This window comes from Camarhynchus parvulus, chromosome 7, assembly GCF_901933205.1.
Source record: "Camarhynchus parvulus chromosome 7, STF_HiC, whole genome shotgun sequence".
Taxonomy (NCBI): Eukaryota; Metazoa; Chordata; class Aves; order Passeriformes; family Thraupidae; genus Camarhynchus; species Camarhynchus parvulus.
In genome coordinates, this window is record NC_044577.1 from 32,405,148 (window position 1) to 32,432,795 (window position 27,648).

Below are 27,648 nucleotides of genomic sequence, written 5' to 3' on the forward strand. Positions count from 1 at the left end.
ATGCATGAGCTGTTTGTGGACTTGTAGCACTTGTATAAAATTTTCAGAAAAATACTCTGTTAAGCTTCTATATTGTCAGATAGTGAAAGGGAGATATCCAGGTAGGAGAGAGGAAGTTTCTATCCATTGTGAAAACTCTGTTATAAATACACCCTAAACTTGCTAACCTGAAAGAACCACATCACATAAATGGAAATAAACCTTGCATACAGAAATACACTTTTTTTTAATGCAGCCCACAGCATTTAATCTAATTACTTACTCAGAGAAGCAAACTGCCAATTGCAAGTGCAAATAGCTATGTACATTTTCTCAAGCCCATTTTGTTTTGGGAATGTAAAGAATTATGAATTTAGAATGAATAAGACATATGATACTAACTTGGGAATTGTTTCCATTTAAATTATCATATGAAAACCTGTTGAGAGAGGAGTGAAATTTTGGGATTCATTATGTTAAATTTTGTTAGGTGCATACCCCTGGATACACTGCTGCATCCTTTTATACAGGTAGGAAAGAAAGAAAATATTATATATGTGTGTGTATTGTTTGATAGCAGGAAAGTACCCTGTGTAGTCAAGAACTATGAAGAGGCAAGGACACAAGAATTGGTTTTGTTGCTAGAACTGATGTCTTGAACTTCAGATACAGGGCTGGAATTCCAAACTTTTACAACCTTTCTGAGTATCTGTACCAAGAGACCTTGTCTAGATTATCTCTGCTTTACAGAAATCTTTTAATTTCTGCTGTGCTTTTGTTTGGAAAAAAAATAATTCTCAACCAAACACCAAATCCAGAATCAAGGAAAGCTTCACAGTTTGACTCAGGCCCTGAAGGATTTTGTAAGAGACATGACTGCAGTATTTTGCTGGGAAAGATATGTAGGGGTAGGGGTTTACAAAGACCCAGCTGTTTCTGCCTGGGAGTTTGTTTCCCCTGTACGAATTTTGGCAGTCTGTGTGCTAAGCAGCCACATGCTGCCATCTACTGACAACAGGCCTCTGCAACAAATAGTGTCTCAGAACTCCATAACTTTAGATTCATACACTGTCGGAGAAAACCCAGTAACTGAAATACAAAGTCGAACAAAACAAAAAAAAATTGTTTGGAGTGAAAAAAACTGCAGTGAAAGTGGGTGAAACAAGTGCTGTAAATCACAATTCTATACAACTCCTGTATATGCGGAATGTAAAAGTTGTAGTTCATGTGGGAATAAAAAATATGGGTGGGAAGAAACAAATTCTTTATGAATGAGTTTTGTGTCTTTCCCAACGCACTGAAAACAAGAGAAATATTCTGCATTTCCCTAAAGGAAGATACTTGAGATTGAGATGGATCTACAATTGTGCAAAGGGGATGGTTGTGAGAATGTGTGCAGTCAACAGGACTTAGTGTGGAAGAGATTCAGTGGGAAAAATGACGTTTGTAATCCCCTCTGAACGTTTTTAAATTCTCACACTTGGATGAGTAATGTGTCTTCCCACTTTTAACTCTCTCTTGGGAGCAGGTCTGCAAAGAATGAGGACTTGCCTATATGATATGCAGTCAACACATCATCTGGGGAGAACATGAAAGCAACAAGCACTCTTCAGTGTTTTTAATGAATTGTTCTGAAAACTGATTTTCCATGCATGACCTGTTTTGGTTTCCCAGGCTGCTGTACACGATGCTAAGGGAGGGAGTGGGAGGAAAGGTGCTGTGTTTCTATGAGAGTTTCCTGCTAATTTTTCCTAAATATTTTGTATGTGAATGAAGAGATAGATGCAGCTCTTCCTTCATTTCAATGAAAAAAGAACCTATATAAAAATCCTGACAAGTGGATGTTGACCAGAAAATAAAATCATCCTGTTTATCATCATTCCTGCCATCTGCCACTGGAGAGCTGATGTAGTTGCTTTTGCAGAAGAGGAAGCCCTCTCCAAATTGGTGAATGTGAAACAAGCATTTTCCTAAAACAGCTTAAAATCTCTGTGTTCAGTTGAATATTTGTTGCCAGGAAGGTCACATTCTGTTTCTTGTTTAGGACATATCCATTCTTTGGAGCTTCCTATGCACATGTGAATGTATGTTTTTGAACGAATTCATGCAATGCTGGCACAAGTTCTCCTATAATTTGAAATAGTGAATTTATTTGCTAAAACTTATAATTCTGACCAACGAGGAACACTGGCAAGCACTTTCATGAGTAACCTTCCGTGGTTTTTTTCCTTATCTCTATCAGAATACCATTACAAATACTGACTGTATTTTAGACAGCCATAGATAATATATGTGGTTGGAGAGAGGAGTAAATTCTTTGATGCAGATAAAAGATTAGGAATAAGAATTGTAGGCTGACCTTCCTTTGATGCATGTTGGCTCCCTATTAAATTTTGGTGTTATTTTACCATGCTAATACCTGGATTTTGTAACACTACTTTACAACTGGGTGTTGATAGTGTCCAGTGTGTAGTCTGAGAAAGGTGAAAGTTGGAGAATTGGGAATTGGATCTGCAAGTGCTCAAAGTTTGGTTGAGAAAAGGCTGAGCAGGAAGAGGAATGGGATCTGCCTCCTTCTATGTTTGTAAATGCTGCCAGCAAGGTTTATAACCTTTGTGTAACCAGAATTGTTTAAGTTCCTGACACTTCTGTCTGCCTGTAGACTGCCAAATCACAGCAGTGAGCTGGGAAAGGTGTTGGTTATGGAAGGTTCCTCTCTTTTTGATGGCTTTTTCTTCCACCCTTGTTTGGCTGAAGGAGCACAGCAATTCCTGGATGATATCAAACTTTCCCACAGAAACTCAGCACTACTGTGATGGACCAGTTATTCAAGGCTGTGTCCTAATTCAATTTCAGAGTAGAATTGCACAGGATGTGTGGACTGGTCAGAAGGCAAACCTGGCTTCCATCTCAGTGGATTTCTATGTATTTGTTTGTATCTGTTTGGGGGTTAAAGAATTTGGCTCAGAGATGTCTGGATGAGGGCAACCTGCTGCCTTCAGCAGAGATGCCTGCACTGCTGTGACATAAAAAGACCTTTCTGCTTATCCACCCCTTTGGCCCCTTGCTTTTCTTCCTGCTAGGATCTGACTGTTGGAGTTCCCTATATATAAAGTTTATCACTTTATTCAGACTTTCAGGGTGAGGGTGAGGACATATGAGTATCTTCCCCACTCTTTTTGGGTGAAGTCCAAAAGTGGATGGCACCTGTTTTCTAGATCTGGATGGGCTGCAATCCAAGTTGATAGGTGGTGGAAATGTCAGGAACAGCTGATCTGGAAGCAAGGACTGTCAAAACAGTCATGGCTTACAACCTTAAGCCCATTTTTAGCACCAAACAAATAATGTTCTGTTATACTGAGCAACAGCAAGCCTCATGTTTTCTTTTTGTGATTTTGTCTAGAAATTTTGTTGTGAACTATGTCAAATACTGCTGCTTTCAAATGTCAAATGCATGTACTGGCACAGTCATACAATTAAGCCTTGATCTGAACCTGCCCTACACCTAAACTCAGATCTGATTCCAGCTATTTTTGATGAACAAAAATAGTAAGAGTTGGATTATGAAAAAGATACAAGCTTGGTTTAAATTGACCTCTTACTGAAGAACATTCTGAAAGAAGTTGAACCCTATGCCGTATTCTTGTAAGTCTTGCTCTAAAGGTACAGATCAGCCAGGCACAGAAACTTACAAGCTTTTAATGCTGTGCCCAGCCTTAAGTAATTTCAATATGACTTTGCTCTGTGTTAGAGCCTGTGCTTTCTCATGCTAAATATTTCCTCAGCTTTCGCATGTGGCATCATGGGAAAATAAAAAGTATGAGAGATGCCATGGTGGTGAAAATTCTGTAGAAGTGTTGCTATCTTGTCTGGTTTTTATCAGACCCTTTGGATACTGGGCTGGTAACTCTGGTACCAAGGCAAGCTCTTTGTAGTGCTAATCAGGTTTTAAGCTGAGAGTTTGGTTAAATTTATGGGGCAGAGTATTTTACTGATAGAAGAGCTTGCCAGACTTCTTTGGCAATGCTCTCTTTTCACTTAAAGACCTTGGTGTAAATCTTTTTAATGCGTCAGCTACAAAAAAAATCGGAAAGGAACTTTCCCCACTTCTTACCATTGCACTATCATCTGTGTAAATCATCTTGCTTACTCATTCTCATAGCTACTTTAGATTGTTAGTCTTAATGACAGGTCTGCAGTAAAAGTGGGGGAAAAAAAGTGTTTTAAACTGTCATTAGTCCATAAAACTTTGATCATTTATAGTAAGTGGGAATTCGTCTTGGACTTTAAAGAGAATGGAGAGGCCAGTCAGAGCATCCCTACTCAGTTGTGCACCTGTGTAATGAAGCACACCTCAAGGGAAAAATAGAAGATGGAAATGTAATTATTAAATGTTCTAAGACTTGGATGCAGCTAATTTTAAGTTTATAATGTATGATGCAAGAATAAGAACTAAGGGTTTTTCTCTTTGAACTTTTCCTGTACTTGAGAATTGTGTATTTAGAGTTATTTTAGTGGCCCAAATTTCACAGTAATGATTGTTATCATTCAGCAGTTCCTGAAATATAAATGCTGTGCTTATTGTAGTAGTGCAAAAGGACTTTTGTTTTATATTCATTACTTACATTTATGTTTAATGTCTGTGACAATGTGCGGGAAGCTCTTGCAGGGTGAATGTGGGTGCAGTGCAGAGAAATCTTACAATAGCATTAACATTTTTCTAGTTAAATCTTTAGAAAAGCTTTTAGTGAGACAGCAAGTCTTTCCTGGATCTTGTGCTATATTGACATGAACTTCAACCACAGCCTCTGTGTTTGCCAAGCTTTACTGCTATTGATAAACTGCAATGCATGACCAGACCAAAGTTCTAAAAAGAGATTTTTGCTGCCGTTTTTAAGATATATCATTTGACAGGTTAAGAGTTGGTCATTTGAAATGCCAATACTCTATAAATTAATCTCTTTGAACTTTCAGATGAATTTTGGATTACCTGAAGACATTTAAGTACTGCTGAAGTGTGCAGGTCTCTTTCAATTAAAAGACTTTCAGAGTTCAAAGTACTGCATAAGATTTTCAAATACTGCATAAGTATTTAGGAATTTGTCTCTTAAAACTGATGTGATCATTAATGAATATTAGTTGTTGTATGTGCTGAAGTATTGGGCTAGAAGTACGTGTGTATTCAGGTTGATTTGTTGGTTTCTTTTCTTTTTAATACATATATTTTACAGCAAACCTGTAGATTCCTTCCTGGCATTCTCTCAAGCATTGGTCCAGTTCACTCAGTGACTTTATCCCACTCTTTCCAAAATCCATTTAGACTATTTTCATTGTGCTTAGTTTCAGCACAAAGAGATGATTGTTATAATCAGATGAAAATCTGATTATCCCTTTTAAATGAGGAGAATCTATAAAATACACTGTTATACCTGCTACAAAAGGTTGTTTTTGGGATGCTGATGGACTTGTGTAGCCAGTATATTTAGAAACAGTGCAGCATGAGACTCGGGTATTCTGCACTTTCATTTTGCTGTTCCTCTTACATAAAAATCAACAAGGTTTAACAGGAGTAGCCATCCATGCAGAACAAACCAGCACATGGATGATCTTTCTTAAATACTCACACAACTTTTGGGCAAATGCAGGTATTGTTTTGAGCAGAACAGAACATGGTGTGTGCACTGTGCTGAAGAGCTTTGCCGTGTTCCTCTTTCCCTGATCATTTATAGGAAGTCAGGTTGCACAAAAGAAGAGGTAAGCACTTGGTAAATATCCTTATTGAATATCAACCTGGATTAGGAATAATTATTTTGAAGTATTAGAACTCAGTTTACAATGTATGTATTTTAGAGTTCTTGTTCCTAGTTTGCTTTATTTAGCATCCTCACAAATAGTTTTTTATTATTGATTTTGTTGTTATGTTTTCCTACAAGGTTTACTAGACGTACTGGAGGTGTCCTTTGCACAATTTCATTTTCTTTTATTGTCTCCCCTAGGACATCATTATCCTTTGAATAAGCACAGAAAACTGTGTTCTCCTTCTCCTCTTTGGATTTATTCCATACTCTTTATATCTATTTGAATGACAAGATTGGTCAGGGAATTGAGAATCAAGACTTTGTTTCATATTCTCTCCTTTGCCCAACTGTATTGCAACAAATATTATCCTCAAGGTATAATAAAATGAGACAGGAATGCATCCTGACAAACCAGTGAGGCCACATGTGAGTGGCTGGAATGCATCAGATCACAAAATGGTGTGAAAATGTTCCTCAACTCGAAAGAGATGGTTTGGAAAGGTCAGAATTGCTTTGTGAGGAGGAAGGATGTCAGAATTAGGATTAAATATCCAGAAAGTAGGAGAAAACTCTTTTGAGGTTTATTCTTCTTTTGGATCCCTTATCCTTTTCTGTCCAGTCTATCTTTCTGTGTCGTCTGAATCCTACTTTGCATTTATTAAAAAAACTCTTTTAAAATGAAGTTATATCCAGTGGTGCAAGCAATTTCACTTCAGTCATGGGAAAGAGAACAAAAGAAAATCTCCTTTCAGTTTGTCTATCCCAAAGGGAGGGATGGTTTCTGCCATGGTTTCAGGAAAAATAGATACTTAAATGGCACATTTACTACTGACCCTAAGATTTCAACGAGTTAAAATAAAATGAAAGAAAGAAAATTAAAATAGAAAAAGCTTTAAATTAAAAAGCTGAGCAAGAAGAACTTTTCATTCTCATTTTATTTTTTCTCTAAACTTTGACTGCTAGAAAGAGAAAAAAAATTCCATATTTCATCTAGAGTAGGAATGAAAGAGAAAATTGTCAGACCTTTCAAAAAAAAAAACCAAAAAAAACCCCCAAAAAACAAAAGCCAAAAGGAAGCTGAAAGGTATCCTCTTAGTGCAGGATGTCAGGGATGAACCTTAATTGCAAGGATGCAAACAACAAATTGCAGAGGTGCTTGAAATTGGTGCATCACATAAAAGCAGAGTCAGACTGTGCCATTGCAAAAGGTCTTTTATTTCGTTTTAATTGTTTTTTAATATAAACAGTATCAATCTCTTTACTCAGATTTAATTGTATGCTGCTAGTCTTGGTTTAAGCCATGAACTTTCACTCTACTGGAAGCATCAGAGAAAGGTTTAAGTGAGAAGCACTTTTAGCAAAACTCTTGCTGTTCCTCTGCTTTGGTATTGTGTCAAACCCCTAATGTTTACTGCCTTATTATGCTTTTGTGTTTGAATGAGCAGCTTAGTGAGGCTCCATCTGCTCCCTCCTGGTGGAGCCCAGGAGGATGTGAAGGATTGGGTTTCAGTGTTTGAAGAGTAGTAGATGACTCCAGTGCTGTGGCCAACACTGCCTTCCCTCAGCCCATGGCTTGGCAGATTAACTGGCATTAGTGCAAGCATTCACAGCTGCACATGGAATATTACAGAAAGCACCAGGGCTCAGGCTTCCACTTGCATATGCTCATTTGCCTGCAAATATGGCTAGAGCCTTGTTCTGGTTTCCTTTTTTCTTTTTTTCTTTTTTTTTTTTCCTTTTTATTTTCTCTCTTGAGAAAATGTACAAGTGAAAACTCTTCTGGTCACTGTACAGGACCACCCTTTTTATCTCTATTTACCTGCATTAAATCACCTTTCAGGGTGTGTTCTAAAGACTCACAAACTACTGAGGTCCTACTCATGAATTTGTAGTTCCCAAGTGACTCCATTCAACCTTTTAAAACACACACAGTGTATTTTCTCTTTTCAAGCCTGAATTAGGTTTGTTAGAGAAATCATACTATCAGACTTTATTAATGGTGACTTTGGACATGTTGGAATTGAGAACATCAAGCTTTACTTTCCATTTGGGCTCAGTAGTATCCATTCCTCAGTCTCATTGCAGTTCAATGTCTTTACTCAGACCTTGAGTATGGTCATCTTAGTGAGTATTCAGAGATTAAGTTGTGTGTCTCAATCTAGAACTATAAATTGATGCTTATTTCCTTGTTCTTTTATGTATTACTGAAGAATATTTCTAAATTTTGCTGCAGACTCTCATTCTGTGTAATTTTTTATACTTTTCACCATTTTCTCTTGGATCATATTTGATCCTGAGAAGGAAGCAGACTTCTTTGCTGAAAGAAAGGTCTTTTTTTGTTTTTATTCCCTGTGGCCTCTGCATATTTATAACACCATTCTGGGGTGGGTTTAGCTCAGTGTGAGACTCTTTTCCACCAGCTTTTAATCTTTACTTGAAACAGAAGTGCCAAGTATATTTTGAATTTAAAACCCCTTCTAAAGCTAAAAGATGGTTTTGGCCCACTAATAGGTAGTAGTTTCAAAAGGTTAAGCTGCCTGGAAAATGTGACATGATGTACTTATAAAATTAGGGATGAATCCAGCCTGTATAAATTCAGGTTTTTGATGTACATTTTAAATGTACCACATCATGCAATTTTAAATCAGTCTTCTATGCTGGCATCCAGAACTGGCATAGATGACAGGCAGCTGCTGAGTCCAGCTCTTGATTGTACTCCTGCAACCTTTACAGAAATGTCATGGCTGGGCACAGTGTTTGGTGCATTTGAAAGAACTCTTCTTCCTCCGAAAGGAGGCATGAAGAACATCTCAAAATTAAGTGCATTTTCCCACTTTGGCCCAGATCTTGTCATAACTGATGATGTGCTACCAGCCTGAGTCCTCAGGCAGTGTGAAACATCAGCTGGGTGTTGTGACCTGCATTGCACAAGCCCTGTGATGTTGGAGTGTCCTGGTTGCTACCAAACCTCTGATCCTGCACATGCTGCTTTCCTTCTGGCAGGTAATTCAGTTCTCCCTCGCTGAGCAGGGACACAGACCCTCCTGCCTCTGTGCTCCCGAAGGAGAGGCCACCAGCAGGGAATTGGGCTTGCTCCTAAGGCACTGTGAGTATGTGAGTGCTGGCTTTGAGGGAAAAACAGGAATTCCACCAACAGCTACCCCATTTCATCCTTTGGCTGGCTTGGCTTTGTCTGATAGCACAAGGAGAGGCAGCAAAGTGTAGTTTTGCAGCACGCTGGGACACAATCCAGTTCTGGATGGATTCTGTGTACTGCTGCAGGGAGCTGTCAAATTGTTGTGCCATTGCTGGTTGGACTATTTTGCTTGAGGATGTGTTCAGATTCTGTCTAAACAATAATTAAATTTCATTTGCAGGCGATGGCTGAATGTGTGGAGAAAGAGATAAAATAATCAAGGACACGATTATTCACAAAATCAATAGGAATTCTAATAGTCTTATAAAGTACCACTTCATTTCTTTCATAAAGCTGCTGGATTGTTCATATTTCATATTTTTCTCCTGTACGGGTCAATTAAATTTTAGGTAATTAAATACACTTTTTCACTCTTACTCGCCTTCAAAGGCTACTGTACATCACCAATTTATATAAACCTCACTTGCACAGGCTATTTTTAACTTTCCATAGTTGAACAAAGTGCCTGGCTGTTGACCTTTGCAGGGTCACACCTGTGCATATTACTGAGTAATAGCCAATTTGTTGCTCTGATCTGTGTTCTACATGTTTGATTAAAACTACAAGCTAATTTGAGTTGATTTTATTTGAAGATACAGAATTGTTTTTGTTGGAAGATCAGGGAGGTTTGTGTTAACGAATCAGAATTTTTTGCTGGAACTCACAATTGCTGTGCCTGACAATTTATAGAGGAAATATCACTATTCTATTATTTTGTGACTTTTTTAATACTAAAATTTATTTCAGAATTGCAGCACCTCCTTATATATGAAAATCTAAAACAGTGAAGCTCTTAATTTAAAAATATTAAACCATTATAATTTCAGAGCAGTATAACAGATTAAAATTTATCTTTATGCATGTACTAATGACACCTGATTATTAGATACCTGCTGGTATTGTCTTCATTCACTGAAAGTGAGTGTCTAAATGGATTATATAATATATAAATATTTTCAGATCATCTATTCAACTATGAACTCATTTCTTTCCACAGGTCTACTTGCCATATAGATAGAAACAGGCCCCAAAATAAAAGCATATTTCTGCATTTTAATTATAGATCCAATTATAAAATGCAGAATGATACAAAGATTAGCATACAGAAATACATTTTTTCATGAGCTATTAAGTTATTATGAGTTACTTAATGAAATGGTGGGGTATGAAGATGGGCAGAACACATAGTCCTACTAAGGCAATAGACTGCAGCACTGCTGTTACTGTCAGTCATAGGTTTAAAATACTCCTCATCACAAGCCTTTCTGTCAGCAACCTTGAATTAAATTCCACAAAGCTCCTAATTAACACAGAAATGTACAGTAGCCTCCTGGAACTGGAGATTTGTTACTGTATGAAGGACTTGCTAAATCTTGCATTGATTTCATTTAGAGATGAGCTCCTAAAGTAAGAGCTGCAAGTTAGTGTGTGTATTATTGTTACTCATTTTATGCTGCCTGAATTAAAATTATTTATTTTGGCAGTGTCAAAGCAAAACAAACAACAAGCCCTCACAAACCCAGATGATTTCTTTTTGCTAGATTACCAGCAACTACCCAAGAGCCATCTGCAGAGGGCTCAGGCACCTCAGAATATTGAATGCTTCAATTTCCTCTCTGTTACTACATCACAGTGCTCAAGGCCACTTCAGTGCCTATTTGTCATGCTTGTGAGCACCTGAAATCTGATTTTTCTTACTCACCATGCAGCCTCTGCTAACACCAATATAGAAAGATCCATAATGGGATTGGAAAGTTTAGTGAACAGGACACTTAATCAGCGCCATGAAATTTGTTTTAGCTATACTTTCATATACAATCAGAACAAGAGGTACTATTTTAATTTTCCAAGGTGACACAGAGTTATTAGAAACCTATCCTTTCATATGGAGGCAAAGTGGGCTGTAGGTTTCATTTCTGCCTAAAGTGGGAGCATAATGGAGTACCAATCCTGAAAGAAGATTGGGACTGGGACATTATCTGGTGTAATATTCCAATTCTGCTTGGTCGTTGACTTGACAGGGATTCACAAGGAAGCTCAAACCATGTACCATATGTCATCAAGTAGCCTAACAGAAGGGTTTTTGTTATTTTCCTTGGTCAGCACTGTGATTTCCCTTTTTCTTCCAGGCTCCTGAGCTCTCCCTTTCCCTCCCAGGCCTGTGTGTGGCTCAGCTGCTCTGCTGACATTTGCTTGTGGAACAGCAGTTGTGCAGTGGGGACCTGCTCAGTGGAAATTGCAGAATGTGCTGTTTTCAGCTAAGTTACTGAAATGTGCATTTCAATTCTGTGTCTTGGGAGTGGAAAAAGGAACAAACACACAGAGCAGAGCATCTTTCCCAGCTCCTCCTCCCTGGGCATGCCTGGTCTTGTTCGGCAGGGATGGAGCATGGATAGTTCACACATACTCTCTCTGAGTTTTTGTGGAAGTAAGCTGGTAGCAAATACTCTGTTCATCACTTCTCAGCTGATGTCCACCCCTTTAAATTATTCTGCATTATTTTGCTAATTTTCTCAATTTGGAACACACAAAGATGGTCCCTCTGCTCCTTTCCACACTGGTCAGGTCTTGTGGGGTTCTGGTAATAATTGATCTGGAAGCACATGCACAGAATGGAGTTTGTGTGTATGTAGATGTTGATCTTTGTATGCATTGTGATTTTTATTCAGCATCTGAATCCTAGCAAATTTTCCCCCATGAAGCCTTAGTTTCATTTTCAAGGACTCAAATCTTGTTGAAAATCAGATGAGTTTGAATATTGAAAGGTAAGTTCCAGCAATTCCCAGTTTCAGAAGGTTTTGTCTTTGCCTGTGGCAGAGCGAGGGACTAGCAGAGCTGGCAAAAGGAACCAGAGCCTTGCCCACCAGAACCAACTGTCTAATGTATTTTTTGAAACTGCTGCTGATATATTTGGAGCTGTTTTCTCAGTTCAGGAGCAGTAGTACCTACAAGATTTGATCTGTTTCTGCTGGTACAAACAGAAAATTTCAGCAGATGGAGGTGGTGAGCAACAAATTCTGAATCACTGGTTCAGCAATTGTCTTTTAACAGCTTTGATTTTCTGCATTGCTTTGACTCTTAATCTTTCTTTTAATTTTATTATTTTTTTTTTAATTTTTGGCATCTGTTACACTCCTTGTGAAAGAGAAGCAGATCTGCAGGGTAATGGAGTGAAATTATTAGCCTTTTAGAATCAGATGATAATTAAGCTAACATGAGGAGACCACTAACTATAAATAATGCCAGTGAAAATAAATTCACTAATTCTTATTTACATTATGGAGACTTTTGGACCCCTTTGTACTCTTTGAGGCCATAAGATCTCTAAAGTCCATAATGGAAATGAGAAAAGGCCTTTTAAATAGTTTTAATTAAGCAGTTTAACCATCTTAATTAAAACATTTCAAGAGTGACGGTGTTTTCCTAACAGTAGTGATATTTCAGGTAATTTTTCCTGTGTATTTCCCATCCTGGGGAAAGCTGGGCCACTTGAGGAGAGGCAAACACACCAAGAGGGCACAGAGAAACAATTCCTACAGAGAAGATCTGCTCATTTGCAATACATTGGTGACAGCTGCCAAAGGATTGTCTGGTGGGATGGAGGACACGGTGATGTTGCGGCATTTGCTGGAATGCAGACGCTCCCCATAACGTACATTTTGTTTCTGCTCCATCTCATTGCAGAGGCTAAAATAAGCACTACCATGTTTTATCGAGCAGAAAAGTGGTCTTTGCTTTTCCTCCTGCCTCTGGCTGGTTTCAGCTCTGTCCTGTGTGGCGCAGGAATGTTGTGGGTTGCTGCTGTTGGCTGTTCCTCTTTGGGTCTGTCTTGTTGGCCACTGCTCCTGCTCCAGAGGGCCTGACCTATGCTTGGCTGCTCCAGGGTTGGTGTTTCACACTGCTGTAGATATTAAGCGTTCCAGAAACTGCCTCTTACATCAGCCAGAAACTCTCACTTATGCTGTTATCTTTCACAGCACCTGTTATTAAAGCCTGTCTTTTCCACTCAGGTTTTCTTTGAGCAGTGTGGCAAATAAAAATAATCGGTTGCAGTGGTAACAAAACAACACACAGTAGGACCTTGCTCCCTGCAGCCTGGAGCCTGTTTCCCATGGATATATCATGAATCACTTTGTTATACCTCTTACCACGATGCTAAAACTACTATTGTGCATTTCTGATAGTCTAATTTTTTGTATATGCATGTATTTAGCATATTCTCAGGCTCCAATCACCAGCAGCACCAGCAGGTTCTTTAAAGGTTACCCTTAAAAACTTCAGTGTCTCATAACTTCTTTTTATATTGCTGTTGGTGTCTTTGGGAGACATTTATTTGTTAATAAGATACGGATATCCTCTCTCACTGTTACCTGGTTTGGCACTCACAATCATCTCAGGTCCCTCTCCATCATTTCATTTGCACAGACACAGTAGTTAAGACTTTGTACTTCTCTACTTGTAATATTCTTCTAAGTTACAATTTTTAACAGATTTTCCACCCAGCCAGATGCTTCAGACTGGGACATTCTAATAATAATAGAAATTACTGCCAAAAGGGGTCTTGGTGAAGTTTGCATCCAGTGTGGGGTTTGCTTTTCACATAAAGGCATGTCATGTCTGTGATATGCAACACCTCAAAAATAATTTTCTGCTTGTCATTTGCTATCATATGTTTGTGTGGTGCATTATTCCTGCCAGCTGTGGCACTACCAACATTTCTACATTAAAATGCATCTTTTTAAGAACATTTCTTGTTTTATTTTTCTATGAGTTAATCCCTGATTTTAATCAGCCCTCCAAAGTTGTCACCTGTAAATTTAACCATCATCCAAACAAGTAGTTAAATTCTCTTTACTAATCCAGACCTGAGAGGTCCTTCTGATAGAAACAGACCCCATCACTGTTTCTGGTTTTGGAAATTCCCTACTTTTTCTGGGAGTCTTTTTTGCTCCCCTCTTTTTATGCATACCTGGATGCCCCTCATCTTGTCTGGCTTAATAGATCCTGGCACTGACCAAGTGTGGGTTTTTCCTGTGAAGTCCTTGCACTTTTCTTTTTATTCCATTCTACAAAATGTCTTTCCAGAGAGCCCTAAGCTCATCATTTCATAAAATCACAGGAAAAATTAGATTGAAAAGGACTTTTTGAGTCATTCCATACATCTTCTATTTTCAAAGAAAGGCTGACTTCAAAGTTAGACCCAGCTGGGCCCTGGCTCTGTCAAGTTCTGAGGCTCTCCAAAGAGGAGGCTTCCACAGCCTCCGTGGATGACCTGCTCCTGTCCTTAACTGTGCTTGTGGTGAGAAGCTTTCTTCCTTAAGTAAAAGAAAATAAAGATAAAATTATTGCAATTTGTGAATTTTTCTGCTTGTGCTTTCATTCTTTGTCCCTTGGGGAAGTCTGGCTCTACCATCCCGTGTAGCTATTGTGACACTGCTGTTGGATTTCCACCTTCTTGGTTTTCTTGCCTCTGTTTTAACCACCCCTCTTCCCACAGTCTGTCCTGGGTGTCCTGTGTTCCAACCCTCTCACTGTCCCAGTGGCTCTCTGCAGTGATTATTGTTGCTAAAGTCACCTTTGTTTCTAATATAAAGGATTAATTTGAGACTATAGAGTGAAATGATCCTCTTGCCCTTTATTTTTTACTGTTTGGTAAAGGTGATATCCTCCTCTCATCCTGCATCTTTTCACCTGATACAGAGTTGGTATTTTAGATTAAAATGAGCTCTGAGAGTTTGTGTTTTCTCTACTTATCTGTTTAGAGACTTCATTTTGCTGCTTTTCATACCAGAGATGTTATTTCCCTAGGAAAAGTGAGCTTCACGGAAGCCTTTCAGGATAGAGCACAGCTGTCTGATCTTATCTGGGCCTGACAGATGCCTACCCTTCCCACCAAGCTCCACTGTCTTATTGAAAGAATTACCTGTTTCTGCAATCTTTGCATTTAAAAATGATCTGCATACATATGTTTGGAAAGTAGGGCTTATTTTAATAATGTGAAGGAAACACAATAAGATGTTGGAGAGAGATGCCATAACAAGTGGAATTACTTTTATCACTTCCTTGTTCCATCACCCATTTCAGTGTAATTGTCTTATTTGTATTGGCTTCTCCTTTGGAAGAACACATAGCAATTTCCAAATGTTTAATTAAAACCTCAAAATGCTTCTGTGATGTGAATGCTGTAAAGGAAAGAGTAGATAAGGCCTTTCTAAAGCAACTTTTGTCTTAAGTGTTTTGTTACATTTTATCTTTCACCCAAACAGGGATCACTTTGGTGCACCACAGTTTACTTGTATCAAGATATCAAATCCTTGCAAAGGGGGGGATTTCTTGCCACCATGGGGAATATCCTCTATGGTGGGCTACTGGTCACTCTTCTTCATTCATCCATGCCTTCTCTTTCTCCTTCCTCTTCTGAGGAAGCCTGTGCTCATTGCTGTACAACGTCAGAAGTAGGATGAATCTTCAAGGTTTCTAAAACTTTGTATTATGTTGTAACAGCTAAAGGATTTCGGTTGAAATAAGAACCTGGGCTGCCTGGATATGAATGTATATTCAAATTTTGAGAAGGTTTTTGAAGAAATACATCCACAGCAGCCAGTTTAGTTTTTCTCACTATTAAGAAATGTCACTTTTCCACCTAAGCTTCCATGGAACTCTACAGTGTTTTTTATCCCAGTAATAATTTTCTTTTCTTCACAATCCTCATATTAATTTGTTAGAACCATTTTTCTTCAACCTTCAAAGGTTTCCCGGTGTAAGAGATCTCCCAGATCTCTTGCCTTTGTAGCATGCTGTCTATTTTAGCTAATTTTATATAAACTCATTCTCCCACCTTGTATTATCCAGTAGCTCTTACTACTAATCAAGACTTCGTTCTCTTTTTTCGAAGGTGTTATTTAGGCAGTCAGTTGAGGTTTGATATAAATTTTGGTGATAGTCTCTCAATGAGGTGTCAACAGTCTCACAGTGCAGCAGGCCAAAGCGCCGAAACACAGCAGGGACTGCTCACACATTGGACTTTTTTACTTGTCTGCCCTGATGAATCAATCTCTTCCTTTCTTCTTCTTCCCTTTTCCCCCATCCTTTCCCTCCCTCCATCTCCTCCTGTGTTTGGCACTTAGGATATTGCACAGGCCCCAAGCAGAGGAGCTCACTTTTCATTTTCCCAAGCTTTCCACCCACTTCCCTTCACTCCTGCCAATGCACACACATGGTGCATTCATACACATGTCAGTATGCTGCTGAAGTCTTGGAGAGATAGATTTGAAAAAGGTAAAGAAAACCATTAAATACTTGAGATGGCTATAGAAGAGAACTTCCATCTTAATGTTTGCAGTTTGTTGTTTAAATTAGTAGCAAAAATACTGTTTATTTTAGCAAATATAATCACATTTTGCAAACAAATACAGATTTTTGTAAAGAAGCAGATTTTCCATGAAAGGGAACTTCTGTTTTGTAGAACAGAAGTGAAAATAGAAACTAACATATGAAACTACTTTGACTTACATTATGATTAATTCATAAATAACCAAGAACTATGTTCAAATGCTTCTTTAAACTTAACGAGTAAAATCAAACAACATAATTTATTCACTTTGCTAGGTGCTGTTTTTATACAGTGGTGTAGCAGGCTAAGTAAAATGATTTATACAAAGTACCATGCTTGGATTATTTTAACAATAATTTAATAGGATCTGAGACCAAATGGTGTATATCTCACTGTTTCTGCTTTATTCATGCATCATGTAAATTGAATAGCCAAGTGTTTACAGGAAAACAAAGCTGGGATTGGCATCAGGCGTGTCTCTGTTCATACATACAGAACAGAATGCACTCACAAATAAGTCAAACCCCCAATAGCTGCAGAACAAGAGGTGGTTTGGCACCCCTGGAACAACACACATTATTCCAATTCCTCACCATCAAGTAAGGTACTTGCTCTCAGACACCTTCAAGATTTTGACTTGTATATTTGTGCATGCCATGAATAACCCTGCTCCATGATTAAAAAAATAGGACTGATAAGACACACAAGTTCATACAGTAAAAACTCAGTAAAACATTGAATGATGATGAGCTCTTTATATGTGCAATCTGAGCCCTCAATTCATCTGTGTCTCCAGAAATTAAATTCTTTTTCCCTTGATTTATAGAAAACCCATTACAGAGTAACAGCTCGATTTTAATTTTTTTTTCGCTCCTGAGGTTACAGAAGTTTTACATTACAAATAAATTTTGGCAAAGTGAAGGATTTGTCCCCAATTTTCCTCATTTAAATACACACAGTTACACATACACAAACATTCCTCAGAGAAATCATGGTTATAATTGCTTTGCATAGACATTATCTGTCTATACCATAAATATTTGGGCCACAGTGCTCTGGGGTCTAATTTCTGCCACGATCAACCAGTGTTGCTGAAACTCCTGTATTATTTAGTAATTGAAACCCTGAGAAAATCTTCAAGCCCAGTTGAATTCAACAGTTTATCCTGAGTAAAGAGAGAAGAATTAAATGCTACACTGAGCCACATTAAACAGGAGAGAAGGCCAAGTTGTTAGGGGCTTCTCCTGCTTTTGTTGTTGAAAAGCATTTTGTATAAATGCCTTTACAAAACTAGGGAGATAAAATCCCTTTTAAAGGGAAAACACCAAATTCCTGTAGGATTGTAGAAATTATTCATGAGAGTTTCGAGTTATGAGATTTCAGCTCTTACTTTGGTACAGAAGTGGTCTTAACATTTTGTGCTCATTTCCTTTAATAACTAGGTGTAAAGATATCTCATTAAATCCAAATATACTTCACTTGCCAAGAGCTACACTAAAAGCTCTTAAAATTGCAATAAAATCACAGCATTTTGAAAACATGAAATAAATAATTTTATTGTCTTTCTCACAAACTCCAAAATTCAGAGTATACTCAATGAAAAATTTTCCTAAAATTGTTTGAAACTGAATTATGTTTTGTCATTTTAGGTATAATATGAAATCATACAGCTAAATGAATAAATTAGTGTAACTTGTCTATAAAGAGGTCAGATACTTTGGTTTAATGTGTTCATAAGAATGTAGGGCCTAACTATAAGATCAGCTTTAATTGTAGAGCAAATAACTGTATAAAAGACAAATTTTTTCAAATTGACTAAAAAAATCTGGGAAGATATGTTTGCAGAACTCTGCACCCACACACAGAGGCTGACACAACACAAAAATTTAAGAAACCCACTTTATACAAAACTGTAAAGAGTTCCAGCTTTGCAAATCAGTGCCAAAGCAAACACAGACCATGATCTGGCAGCAATTGAAATTTTCTCATTAAAAAAAGATTAATGATAGAAACCTTCTAAAAGCAAAAATCTCCTCTCAATCCAGGAAAATACAGCCTGTGGCTTTTAATAACCAAAGAGACTGATGTGATGTGGAATTGCTGGGGCTTTGCTTGGTATTTTTCTTTGTTAGAATTCAAAGGAAGAGCTTATTGCATTTCTGTAGGTACAGCAGATTTTTCCTCATTGTGCTACAGAAAAAGTGGCCACTGTGTGCTGGGCAGGGGAGAAGAGAAACTAAAAAGGTGAAGTTGTATAGGAGTCCACCATGACCTTTCTCTTGCCAAGTTCTTCATAACAACTGCCAGAATTTGCTTTGCACTTATGTAGGGCAAGAAGAGACAACTCTGTACAGAAAAGAAAGTGAACAACAGTTCTGCTTCAGCCCTCACGTTTGGCCAGAGCAGCAAGGCTGGCCAGGAGCACAGATGGCAGCAGGGGAGGAAAAAGGAGACAAGTTCTCCTTGCAGCACTTCTTGGAGTGGTACAGTTACCAGGCTCTCAAAGAGCGCAGAGTGCCTCCCAAAGTAACAAGTTAAAGCCTAATTAATTATATTATAAATAGCTATAAAAATATTGCAAAATTAACCTCTGTGTTTCTTAGAATCCAGCATTACTGGGGTTTAAGAGTTTAGCCTGCTGCTTCACTAATGTCCAAAACAGAATATGCTTATTTGCCTTTTAGAGTTCGAAAAAAAATATACAAGTTAGTAAACTGAGGGGAGATAAACAACCTCAGTGATGTACAGGGCACAATTATGGAACGACCTGGGTGATGGGTAAAAGCCCTTGGGAAACCTTCCTTGCCAGGCAGATTTAGGAATATCCCGTGCTATTTAAAGGGCTGGCAGGACTCACAGTGTTAATAAGAAAGGAGCATCGCTTACACTGCACTTCTCCCCTTTCCTCTCCTGTGCTGGCTACGTCCCGTGCCCCTATGGTCTGTGCCCGTGCACAGCCAACGGCGTTGCTTTCACTGGAAGTTTTTCCAGCTTTCTGTGAACACCTCAAAATAATCTCCCAGCATCGTTGAGACCTCTCAAGCATGTCAGCATGTCAGCTGTCGGCACCAGCCCATGTCCCCAAGGTCTGGTGTGCAGCTGCAGGGGTGGGCGGCAGCGCTGCGTGCAGCCCGGGCTGGGCTGGAGGCGGAGGGCACGGCGTGTTCATGGCAGCTTCCCCTGACAGGGGACACTGTGTGTTTGGAAGTTCAAGTTTCATCATGCGACACAGGTTTGGGAGGCATCAGGATCAGGGCTTGGCTGCTGAGGTTTAACATTTCTCGCGCTAAAATAGCTGCAGCGCCAGGTGCAACCGAGGCAGTGAATTTCACTTGCAAAACATCCTGAAAAAACGCCTCACAATATGAGACAAAGTGCGTAGGCTTAAAAAGGAACTCTTTTAGGACTGTGCTATCTAAATGTAAACATGCAGCACGAGTGAGGCGATGTTACCCAGAGCATGGTACAGTCAGAGCAGGAGCGGTGCGAGACCTCAGCCTGTTCAGAGTCCGGTTACGGCTGGAGCAGGTGATGGTTTCTCTCTTTCCCGGTGCTGTTCGATGGATAAAAACACAGGTTAGGAGGCACCAGGGACAGCACTGACCCCTTTGGCCGGTTCAATCCCAAACCTGCGGGGTATACCAATAAACTCCCCAACAGAGAGCTCCCAGAGAGGCGCTCGGAAGCCGGCCCTTACCCGCTGCCGCTGGTCGCTGAGGCAGAAGGTGCAGATGGAGCGAGGCGCGGAGGCACCTGGCGGCGAGCAGGGCTGCGGGGGCTGAGCGGGCTGCGGGCAGGGCTGCGGGCATGGCTGTGGACAAGGCTGCGGGCAGGGCTGCGGGCAGGGCTGCTCGGCATCCCCCGCCTCGTCCTGCCGGCGCTGCTGCAGCAGCAGCACGTTGGCCAGGTGCGAGATGTAGCTGGCCGCCAGGCGCAGCGTCTCCACCTTGGAGAGGCGGCGGTCGGCCGGGCGGGTGGGGATGAGCCGGCGGAGGGCGCCGAAGGCCGTGTTGACGCTGTGCGTGCGGTCCCGCTCCCGCGCGTTGGCCGCCGCCCGCCGCCCGCCGCCGCCCCGCGCCCGCCGCCGCCGCCCCGCGCCCGCCGCGCCCCGCGCCTGCCCCGCGCCCGCCGCCGCGCCCCCCGCCGCCCCGCATGGCGCCCGCCGCCGCCGCCCCGCCGCTCCATCACTTTTATGCGCGGCAGGTGCCGCATCGCCCCTGCTCGCCCCGTGTCCCGCCGGCCGCGCTTGGCGGCTGCTCTCGGCCGGGGGCCGCCGCCGCCGCACCTGTCGCGGTGCCGGGCTCGGCAGTGGCTCCGCGGAAACCCCCCGCTCCTCCTCCTCCTCCTCCTCCCGCTGCCGGGGGGGCTCATCTGCGGCTCCCGCGGGAACAGCGCTCCCGCATCCAGTGGTGCGACCGATCCTTGGATCCTCGTGAGGCGCACAAACCCCTGCGGGTTTTACCCGTTCTGCGCCCCCGTATTCCGTGTCTGTTCCAGCGTGTGTGTGGGTGTGTGTGCACAGGATCGTTCAGGCTGGAAAAGACCTCAGAGGTCATCGAGTCCAACCTTTGACCCACTGAAAAGATGATGACCTTGTCAACTAAACCATAGCACTGAATGTCATGTCCAGCTGTTTCTTGAACACCTCCAGCTTTTCCACCACCCCCCTGGGCAGCCCCTTCCAATTCTTGACAGCTCTTCATGCGATGAAATCTTCCTGATGCCCAGCCTGAACCTGGAGGCTCTGTCCTCTTGTCCCTTCACTAGTTGCCTTGGAGAAGATGGTAACCCCCACCTGGCTACCACTTCCTTTGAAGTTGTCTTTTGGTTGGAGCGATAGATCAAGCATGGAGGTGGATTTCACCACCTTCCCCAAGCAACCCTAGACACATACAAATCCAATTTCTCATTCTGTTCAGAATGGGCGTCTGCCTCAATCATTTACTTATTAAAAGGTCATCATAAGCACTAATTGATTGCACCTCTTTTCTTCATAAAAATTTGACATCCTGTCTGAGCTCAGAGACTCATGAAAGGTCATGGCACAGGTTTACTCAAATGAATCATCTCTACCTGATTAAGCAGCCTCCAATGACCCATTCTCTGTGGTCCTGGAAGCTTATTTGTGGTGACCTAAATATGAATCCTTCTTCCCAAATGAGGGCTGGATTAGCAGAGCCGTGTCTCTCTAATCATGGGCGCACACACTAAGGGAAGGCAGCTGCTTAGGCATGTTTGGCTGGGACTTGTGTCCTCTCAAAATACAAAAGCTGGTACCAACAGGCAGGGCTGCATCTCTGCAGTGCATTCCTCTGCTGGGATGGCAAAGTGCTGGTTTATGTTGGTTGCACTTTCTGTTTGGGCAGAACTTGCAGGAAAAAATGGACCAATGCCTCTGTCAGCCCTCTGCAGCAGTATCCTACCTTGGCCTATTAATGAGCAACATTTATTCAATGTGATTTTCCTTTATCTTACTTGGGAGAAAGAGAGGGAAAGTCTTTCGATTTCACATTGGGCGATGTTTTAGAGATTTTTTTGATTTCTATAGCAAAATTAGCTTGAGGTTGAGGTGTTTGATAACAAAGGCTGAAGAAATGCAAGGCTGTATGGGCAGGTGTGTGCCATGCTACTGATCCAAAGGAATTCCTTTGGGGTGGGAGCAGGATGTGGACCTTCATCATCAGATGCTGGGGAAAGCTGTGCTCAAAGTCATGCAGTTTTCCTGCAGTTTGTGAATATAACCATATCCTACTCTCACAGTAGGATATTCTGTCTGCTTAACCTTTCAAAAAGTAAATCATCTAGAATGTTCTGGAGTTGACTTTCAATCCTTAGAAGTCCTGCTTTTTTTTTGAAGTGTCCAGGTATGCCTGCTCTGTCCTCCATGCAGACTTCTTCCTTTTTGTCACCTCCAATATTTCTAGAATGAAATTCCTGACCAGACAAAGTCAACGACAAATCTCCCATTGACTTTAATGGAGGCAGGATTTCATCCTTGATCTGTTCTGGTAGCTGAGCAGTGGAGATAATTGATTCTTTGTCAGACTCACTCATTTGCTTACCAGTGTTTTCCTGTCCTTAGCATCTCAGTTTCTTTGTTTTTTCTTTTTTTTTTTAATTATTGAAGGTAAACCAAAACAAAATAAACCTCCTTCAACAAAAAGAACCCCAAGACAAAATTAAAACTAGTATTCTCAAAGTCAGAATGTATGGCTTATTGATGAACCAAGAATGAGAAAGGCATAAGCAATACTCAGGAAGAAAATGATGCTGTGTCTGCAGAGAAAACCAGAATGATTTTCAGTGACTTTACAGCAATAGCTAATTTGGGGGTTAAGGACAAAGGGGCGGCTGAACAATTCTTGTTCTGTTTCCAAGGCAGCTGGAAATAGTAATGCAAGAATTTTTTTGGTTTTGTTTTTGTTTCTGTTTTTTGTTTTTTGTTAGATAAGGAGTGTTGCAAAAAGGCCAAAATGCTGGTGACTTTAATTACTAGGTTATTGATTGGGATAATATTTATGCAAGTGCTGGGGGAGCATATTCCTCAAGGAGGGTGCAGCATTGCTGTTATTCTACAATTTGCTGAATTGCTAATAGTGAGCAAGAACGGGGCTGCATGAATGCAAAGCAGAAGAGTGGGCAATATTTTATGTGCAGTGATAAGGTTTTGCCTGAAATTTGCCTTCATGCTACGTGGAGAAAGTTATCTGATATCCATTGTAAGGAAGCATTCAACAGTATTCAAAAGACTGGAAATATGAAGTATCTCACTGATTAGTTGCAGTCTAGTGGCTGGCATTTCTTTAATTTGCCTTTATTTTTTGAAGAACAGTGTTAAGGGGAAATAAAAAAAAAAAAGAAAGAAGAATTCAGAGGAAGGCAATTTGGAAAAGATATACCTATGAAAAGAGCAAGTTATTTAGAGGATAACAAAAGAAACAAATCTAAATTAGCAGCACTGAATGTCTCTGGTCACAGCCAAGAAGCCTTCCAAATGTATTTCCATTAAATAGGAAGTATAACACAAAATTGTTCACTTGTTAAAAAAAAAAAAAAGACATTCAGGGAAAAAATGCCTTTAAAAAGAAGTACTTGAATGTTTGTGGCCTCATTCTGTGCCTGCAGGTCACACTGACTTCAATGAGACACTTGTTTATTCAAGAGCAGAAATATGGCAGTATCCTATGGACAAAATTTTTGGTTTTTTCCCCCAACTGTTCATATTTTCCTGCCTCTCTCCATGGTGCTTCTTGCCACATGCTGTGTTTTTTGAAGGATTGTACTCTGTTTGCCTTCGCCATCAAAGCCGCTACACATACACATGTATTTTTATTTCTGCATACAATATTGCTCACACGTATGAGAAGATATAACTGTGTTGTAGGCAAAAGCAGCACAGATCTCTACAGATTTCCAAACCACTGTTATTAACTGTTTTATTAACCAGGACACTTCTGCAGTGCTCACCTGATAAGGCAGGTGCATGCTGTACTTCAATCACATTTGACAGAAGGGAGAGTCCAGCTCTAACAAAGAGAAACAAATACAGGATGTTGATAGCTGGAAATGTCCACAGAGCTGAAAATAATACATTTGACAAAATGTTATCAATTATGTGTCTGTCTTGGACTTTGGCTGGCTGTGACAACTACTGCTGTCCTTCACAAACCTGGGTGAAGGAGTTGTCATTTTTATAGCAATTTTTAATAAATGTGACTGCCATAAAATGCCTGTTGATTGAAGAATCTTTCAAATAGCATTTTACTCTGTACAGGTTCTTTAGACGAATGATTTTAAGGAGAAAAGATTGAGGAGCAGTCAAAATATGGGATGGTGCAAGAGAATGTTTTGGTGAAGGAGGCCTTGCACAGAGCGTGTTAAATGAGGAGAAGTCAATCAAGAGGTGGACTTAGGGCTTCATGTGTTCACATCCTGTCAGGTGGGATGGTGAGCCTTCCAGATTGTAATAAATACCCTGCACACATTTTGAACTCTCTGTCTGCTACTGCAATGCAAGTACCCAGGCAGGGGAGGAGCAGGAGCAGCTCTGCCCTGCACTGCTGGTAGTTGATTAATGTGGGACCTAACAAGTCCCTTCTTGATATTCCAGCCAGCCAGATTTAGCATGACACTTATCTCTTCACTTGCAATCTCTTCACTTGCAATCTCTGTTCTTCATCTGAATTGATCTGTGCCACGATTCTCTGGTGTGTTAATGAGTTTTCTGTGTGGTGGAGTGCTAGAGGCCTTGTTAAACGCCAGGGACATCCTGCCTACTGCATTTTATTTATACACCCACTCTGTTACTCTTGACAAAAAGAAGCTGAGTTGTTTATCTTCAGGTTTTTTGACAAAAAATTTGTCTTACAGTAATTTTCTCTGCTCTGGCTGCCCACAGAGGCAAATCCAAATATATTATTCACCTGCTATTTCAAAACCATTTAAACTTGCCAAGTCTAAGTGGTGTTTTACACGTTGTGCTGATACTCTCAAAGTTGTTATTAACTGCCTCAGAAGTAACTTTTGATTGTGGTTGCATTTAGCAGAAAGATGACAAGGCATGTTCTTTTGTCTGTCAGGCTGAAGTGATATAAGGACAATACACCTGCCCTTGGAAACAAAATGTTTTGGAAGCAGTGTTTCTGCAGAGTCTGTTTTGTTCATTAAAGCTGCCAGAGCCCTCCCTTGCCTGCTGCCTTATTTCACTGCTTTTAAAATCCGTCCTGACAGAGCTTGGTTAGTGTTTGGGAAGATGTTGCCTAGAACATTCAGTTGTTGTGTGTGTTTTGGGAGCCGAGATCCTTTTGCTAATCCATTTGGAAATCCCTGTGTTGGTGAGAAACCAGGCCTTAGATGAAGCTGTGGTAGCTCGGGTCTCTCTGTAGCTGCCTGGCTGGCCAGGAGGGGCTATCCCACCCTCCTGTAGTTTGCCTCAGACATGAATCCATGCCTCAAACATGCACTGCAGGAGTGTGTTCAGCTTGGATTTATAGGGAAAAGGGACTGGGAGCATCACCCAGCAAGGTGTGGTACTCTTCAGTTTTCTCATGACAAAGCTCCAACAGCTCGTGCTCTCTGTCCACTCCCAGATGCTGTCACAGGATGGTCAGCCTGTGTGATGTTTTACTGCCCCACATCCCATTTTTTTGCCTTTTCAGAGACTAAGGGTTACGAGGTCTGTTTTGCAATGTCTGTTGATCTAGGCTTAGCAGCTTGGATCACTGGTGGAAATCCAGCTTTTCTGGAGCTTTCTAGGTGACTGAGAGGCAGAATGTATAGTATGAAATAGGCTTTGAATTTTCACACAGACTTCTGTTTGCTTGGTTTTCTTTTCTTTTTTTTCAATAAAGGTGGAATGCTGCTGTAGAAATACTACTGAATTTTAGTTATAAAAAATAAAAACTCAGCTACTGTAATACTGTAATAATGAACAGGAACATGAGATGTAGAATCATCCAGTTGTGTGGAACAACTAAACAACTATTGCAGACCCTTCAAAATCCTTATTGCAATTTGATTTGTTCCATCTTCCCCTCCCAATCATAGCTACATCTGCCAAAAAAAAGCTTTTTTCACCCCATACTTCTACTTTTACAGTATCCTTTTATGAATAGCACTATACTGCACAAGATTTTGTAGGTAGTTTAAAGAATGTATTTCCAACAATAGCTTTAAAGTGCTTAGAGCTGACTAATCCAAAGATATCCCAAAGCCCATGAAAGAAATATAATTGATTGTATAATTACCACAGCTTCTGCAATATCACTGCAACTGAAGTTGTTTGTATGGTTTCTGTCCCTCTTCTCAGCTTCTAGTCTCCTCCTATGAAGATACTTAAAATCTGACATTCTTTAGATACTTCTCTTTGTTCTCCTTAGTGCTTCAATTCCACACGAGCGTTTCTGTTAGCAAAGGCATCTCTGGTCAGGGTTTCTTAGTTCAAATTAGATTAAAGGACAGATTCCATTTCAGTCACTCAGGTTCAGGTCAGATCTGACTCCACTGCCACCAGCTGAGTTAATCTGACCCTGCACCAGCGTAGCTCGTGGCATCATCAGAACAATAATAAGCTTTAAGATGCCATTGGAAATACTTCATTCATATTAGAGGCTGCATGAAGGTAAATTCCTTCATGTTCTCAATTTTTGCCAGACAAGTTGAAGTGGAATATATGTATGTGTATAAAAACATAAAGCTGGTTCAGTTTCAAATGTGTCTTGTGAAGAAGACAGCCAGCTTTTCAGGGCCATGTGATCCTACAGTTTATAATAAAATTGTCTCATCCCTGACCTTTTACTCGCATTTGAGGTGGGGGGAGTAGACACTTTTATCTCCAGACAGGGATGTGGAAAGTTTTCTAAAAAGTTCCTTTAATCAATCACTAATTGAAAGTTTTAATGTGATAATTTCACAACTTCGAAAAATAAAACCAAAGAAATTATCTACTTAAAACAGAATTGACTCTAAACCACTGTAATTGAAAAGAGTGTTTTGGAAGCCTAAATCCACAGCTGTTGGTGAAGATGTATTCAGTTGTTCTTTGGAGCTGAACTAATACAGGTTAATAAATAATAGGTGAATTATAGTAAACAAAGATTTTACAGTCTGAAAGCTTAGAAGAATATCCTGTTATGCCAAACAAACATGGAACAATGCCAGTAGTATGCTTTTGGAATGAATTTCTAGCTCTATCAGAGTAGATAGTATCATGTAAAATAAGTCTGACTATGCTAGTTAGATTAGGGATCTATGCAGACCATAATAATCTCATGTGTACTGTAAGTATAAGAATTATTTTTTTAAGTGGTTTTATACCTATAGAATCTTCATCCAGATCCTGTTTTATGGTAAGTCATTTGGACACATTAGGGACTGCACACCAAAGATCAAGCTCAGACACAGAAAACCCACTACAATGATTATTTGACCTTTCTTGGGGTGCCTATGGGGATATCACTTGGGAAAGATAAATAATGCTCATTGAGATTCCTGCTGACACTTGGCAGACCAGGTGGTCCTGCAAAACACAACTGCAGGGTCTCTCATCCTGAGTCTTTAAAGATTGTGCAGGTATGAAGTGGCTTATTGGTGCTGTGAGTTAAACCAAACTCTTTGTTTTAGTTTCACCAAGAGCTGTTTGCCTTGTGTTTTCTGCACATGCCTTGCTGTCTCCCTGAAATTTGCCCAATTTTCTGTAGGCTGATCTTGCAGCAAAGTTTGGAGTCTTGTAGAACTCTTCTTTTGTGCTTCTCTTTAGTTTAAAACAGAGTTTCCAAGCTGCCTTGTGGGGTCCCCTTGGCTGGAATGGACCACTGCCCACTGTCCAAACCAGTGCTCTTCCC

At 40.3% G+C, this 27,648-nt stretch overlaps 2 protein-coding genes across 2 annotated transcripts in view; both read right to left on the bottom strand.

The window, feature by feature from the left end:
* Window positions 1–19,564: 19,564 nt before the first annotated feature.
* LOC115905813 (basic helix-loop-helix transcription factor scleraxis-like) lies at window positions 19,565–20,375 on the bottom strand (the record flags this gene model as incomplete). The annotated part of the gene is made up of 2 exons (XM_030952484.1): window positions 19,565–19,859; window positions 20,004–20,375. Coding segments are annotated over 2 exons (423 nt in total), but the record flags the coding sequence as incomplete, so codon positions are not given.
* A 630-nt stretch (window positions 20,376–21,005) lies between these two features.
* LOC115905814 (von Willebrand factor D and EGF domain-containing protein-like) overlaps window positions 21,006–27,648 on the bottom strand; it is a 247,084-nt gene continuing 240,441 nt past the window's right edge. The window contains exon 30 of the mRNA XM_030952485.1: window positions 21,006–21,188. Within this exon, the coding sequence (XP_030808345.1) occupies window positions 21,006–21,188 (183 nt within the window). The remainder of the gene's footprint in view (window positions 21,189–27,648) is intronic.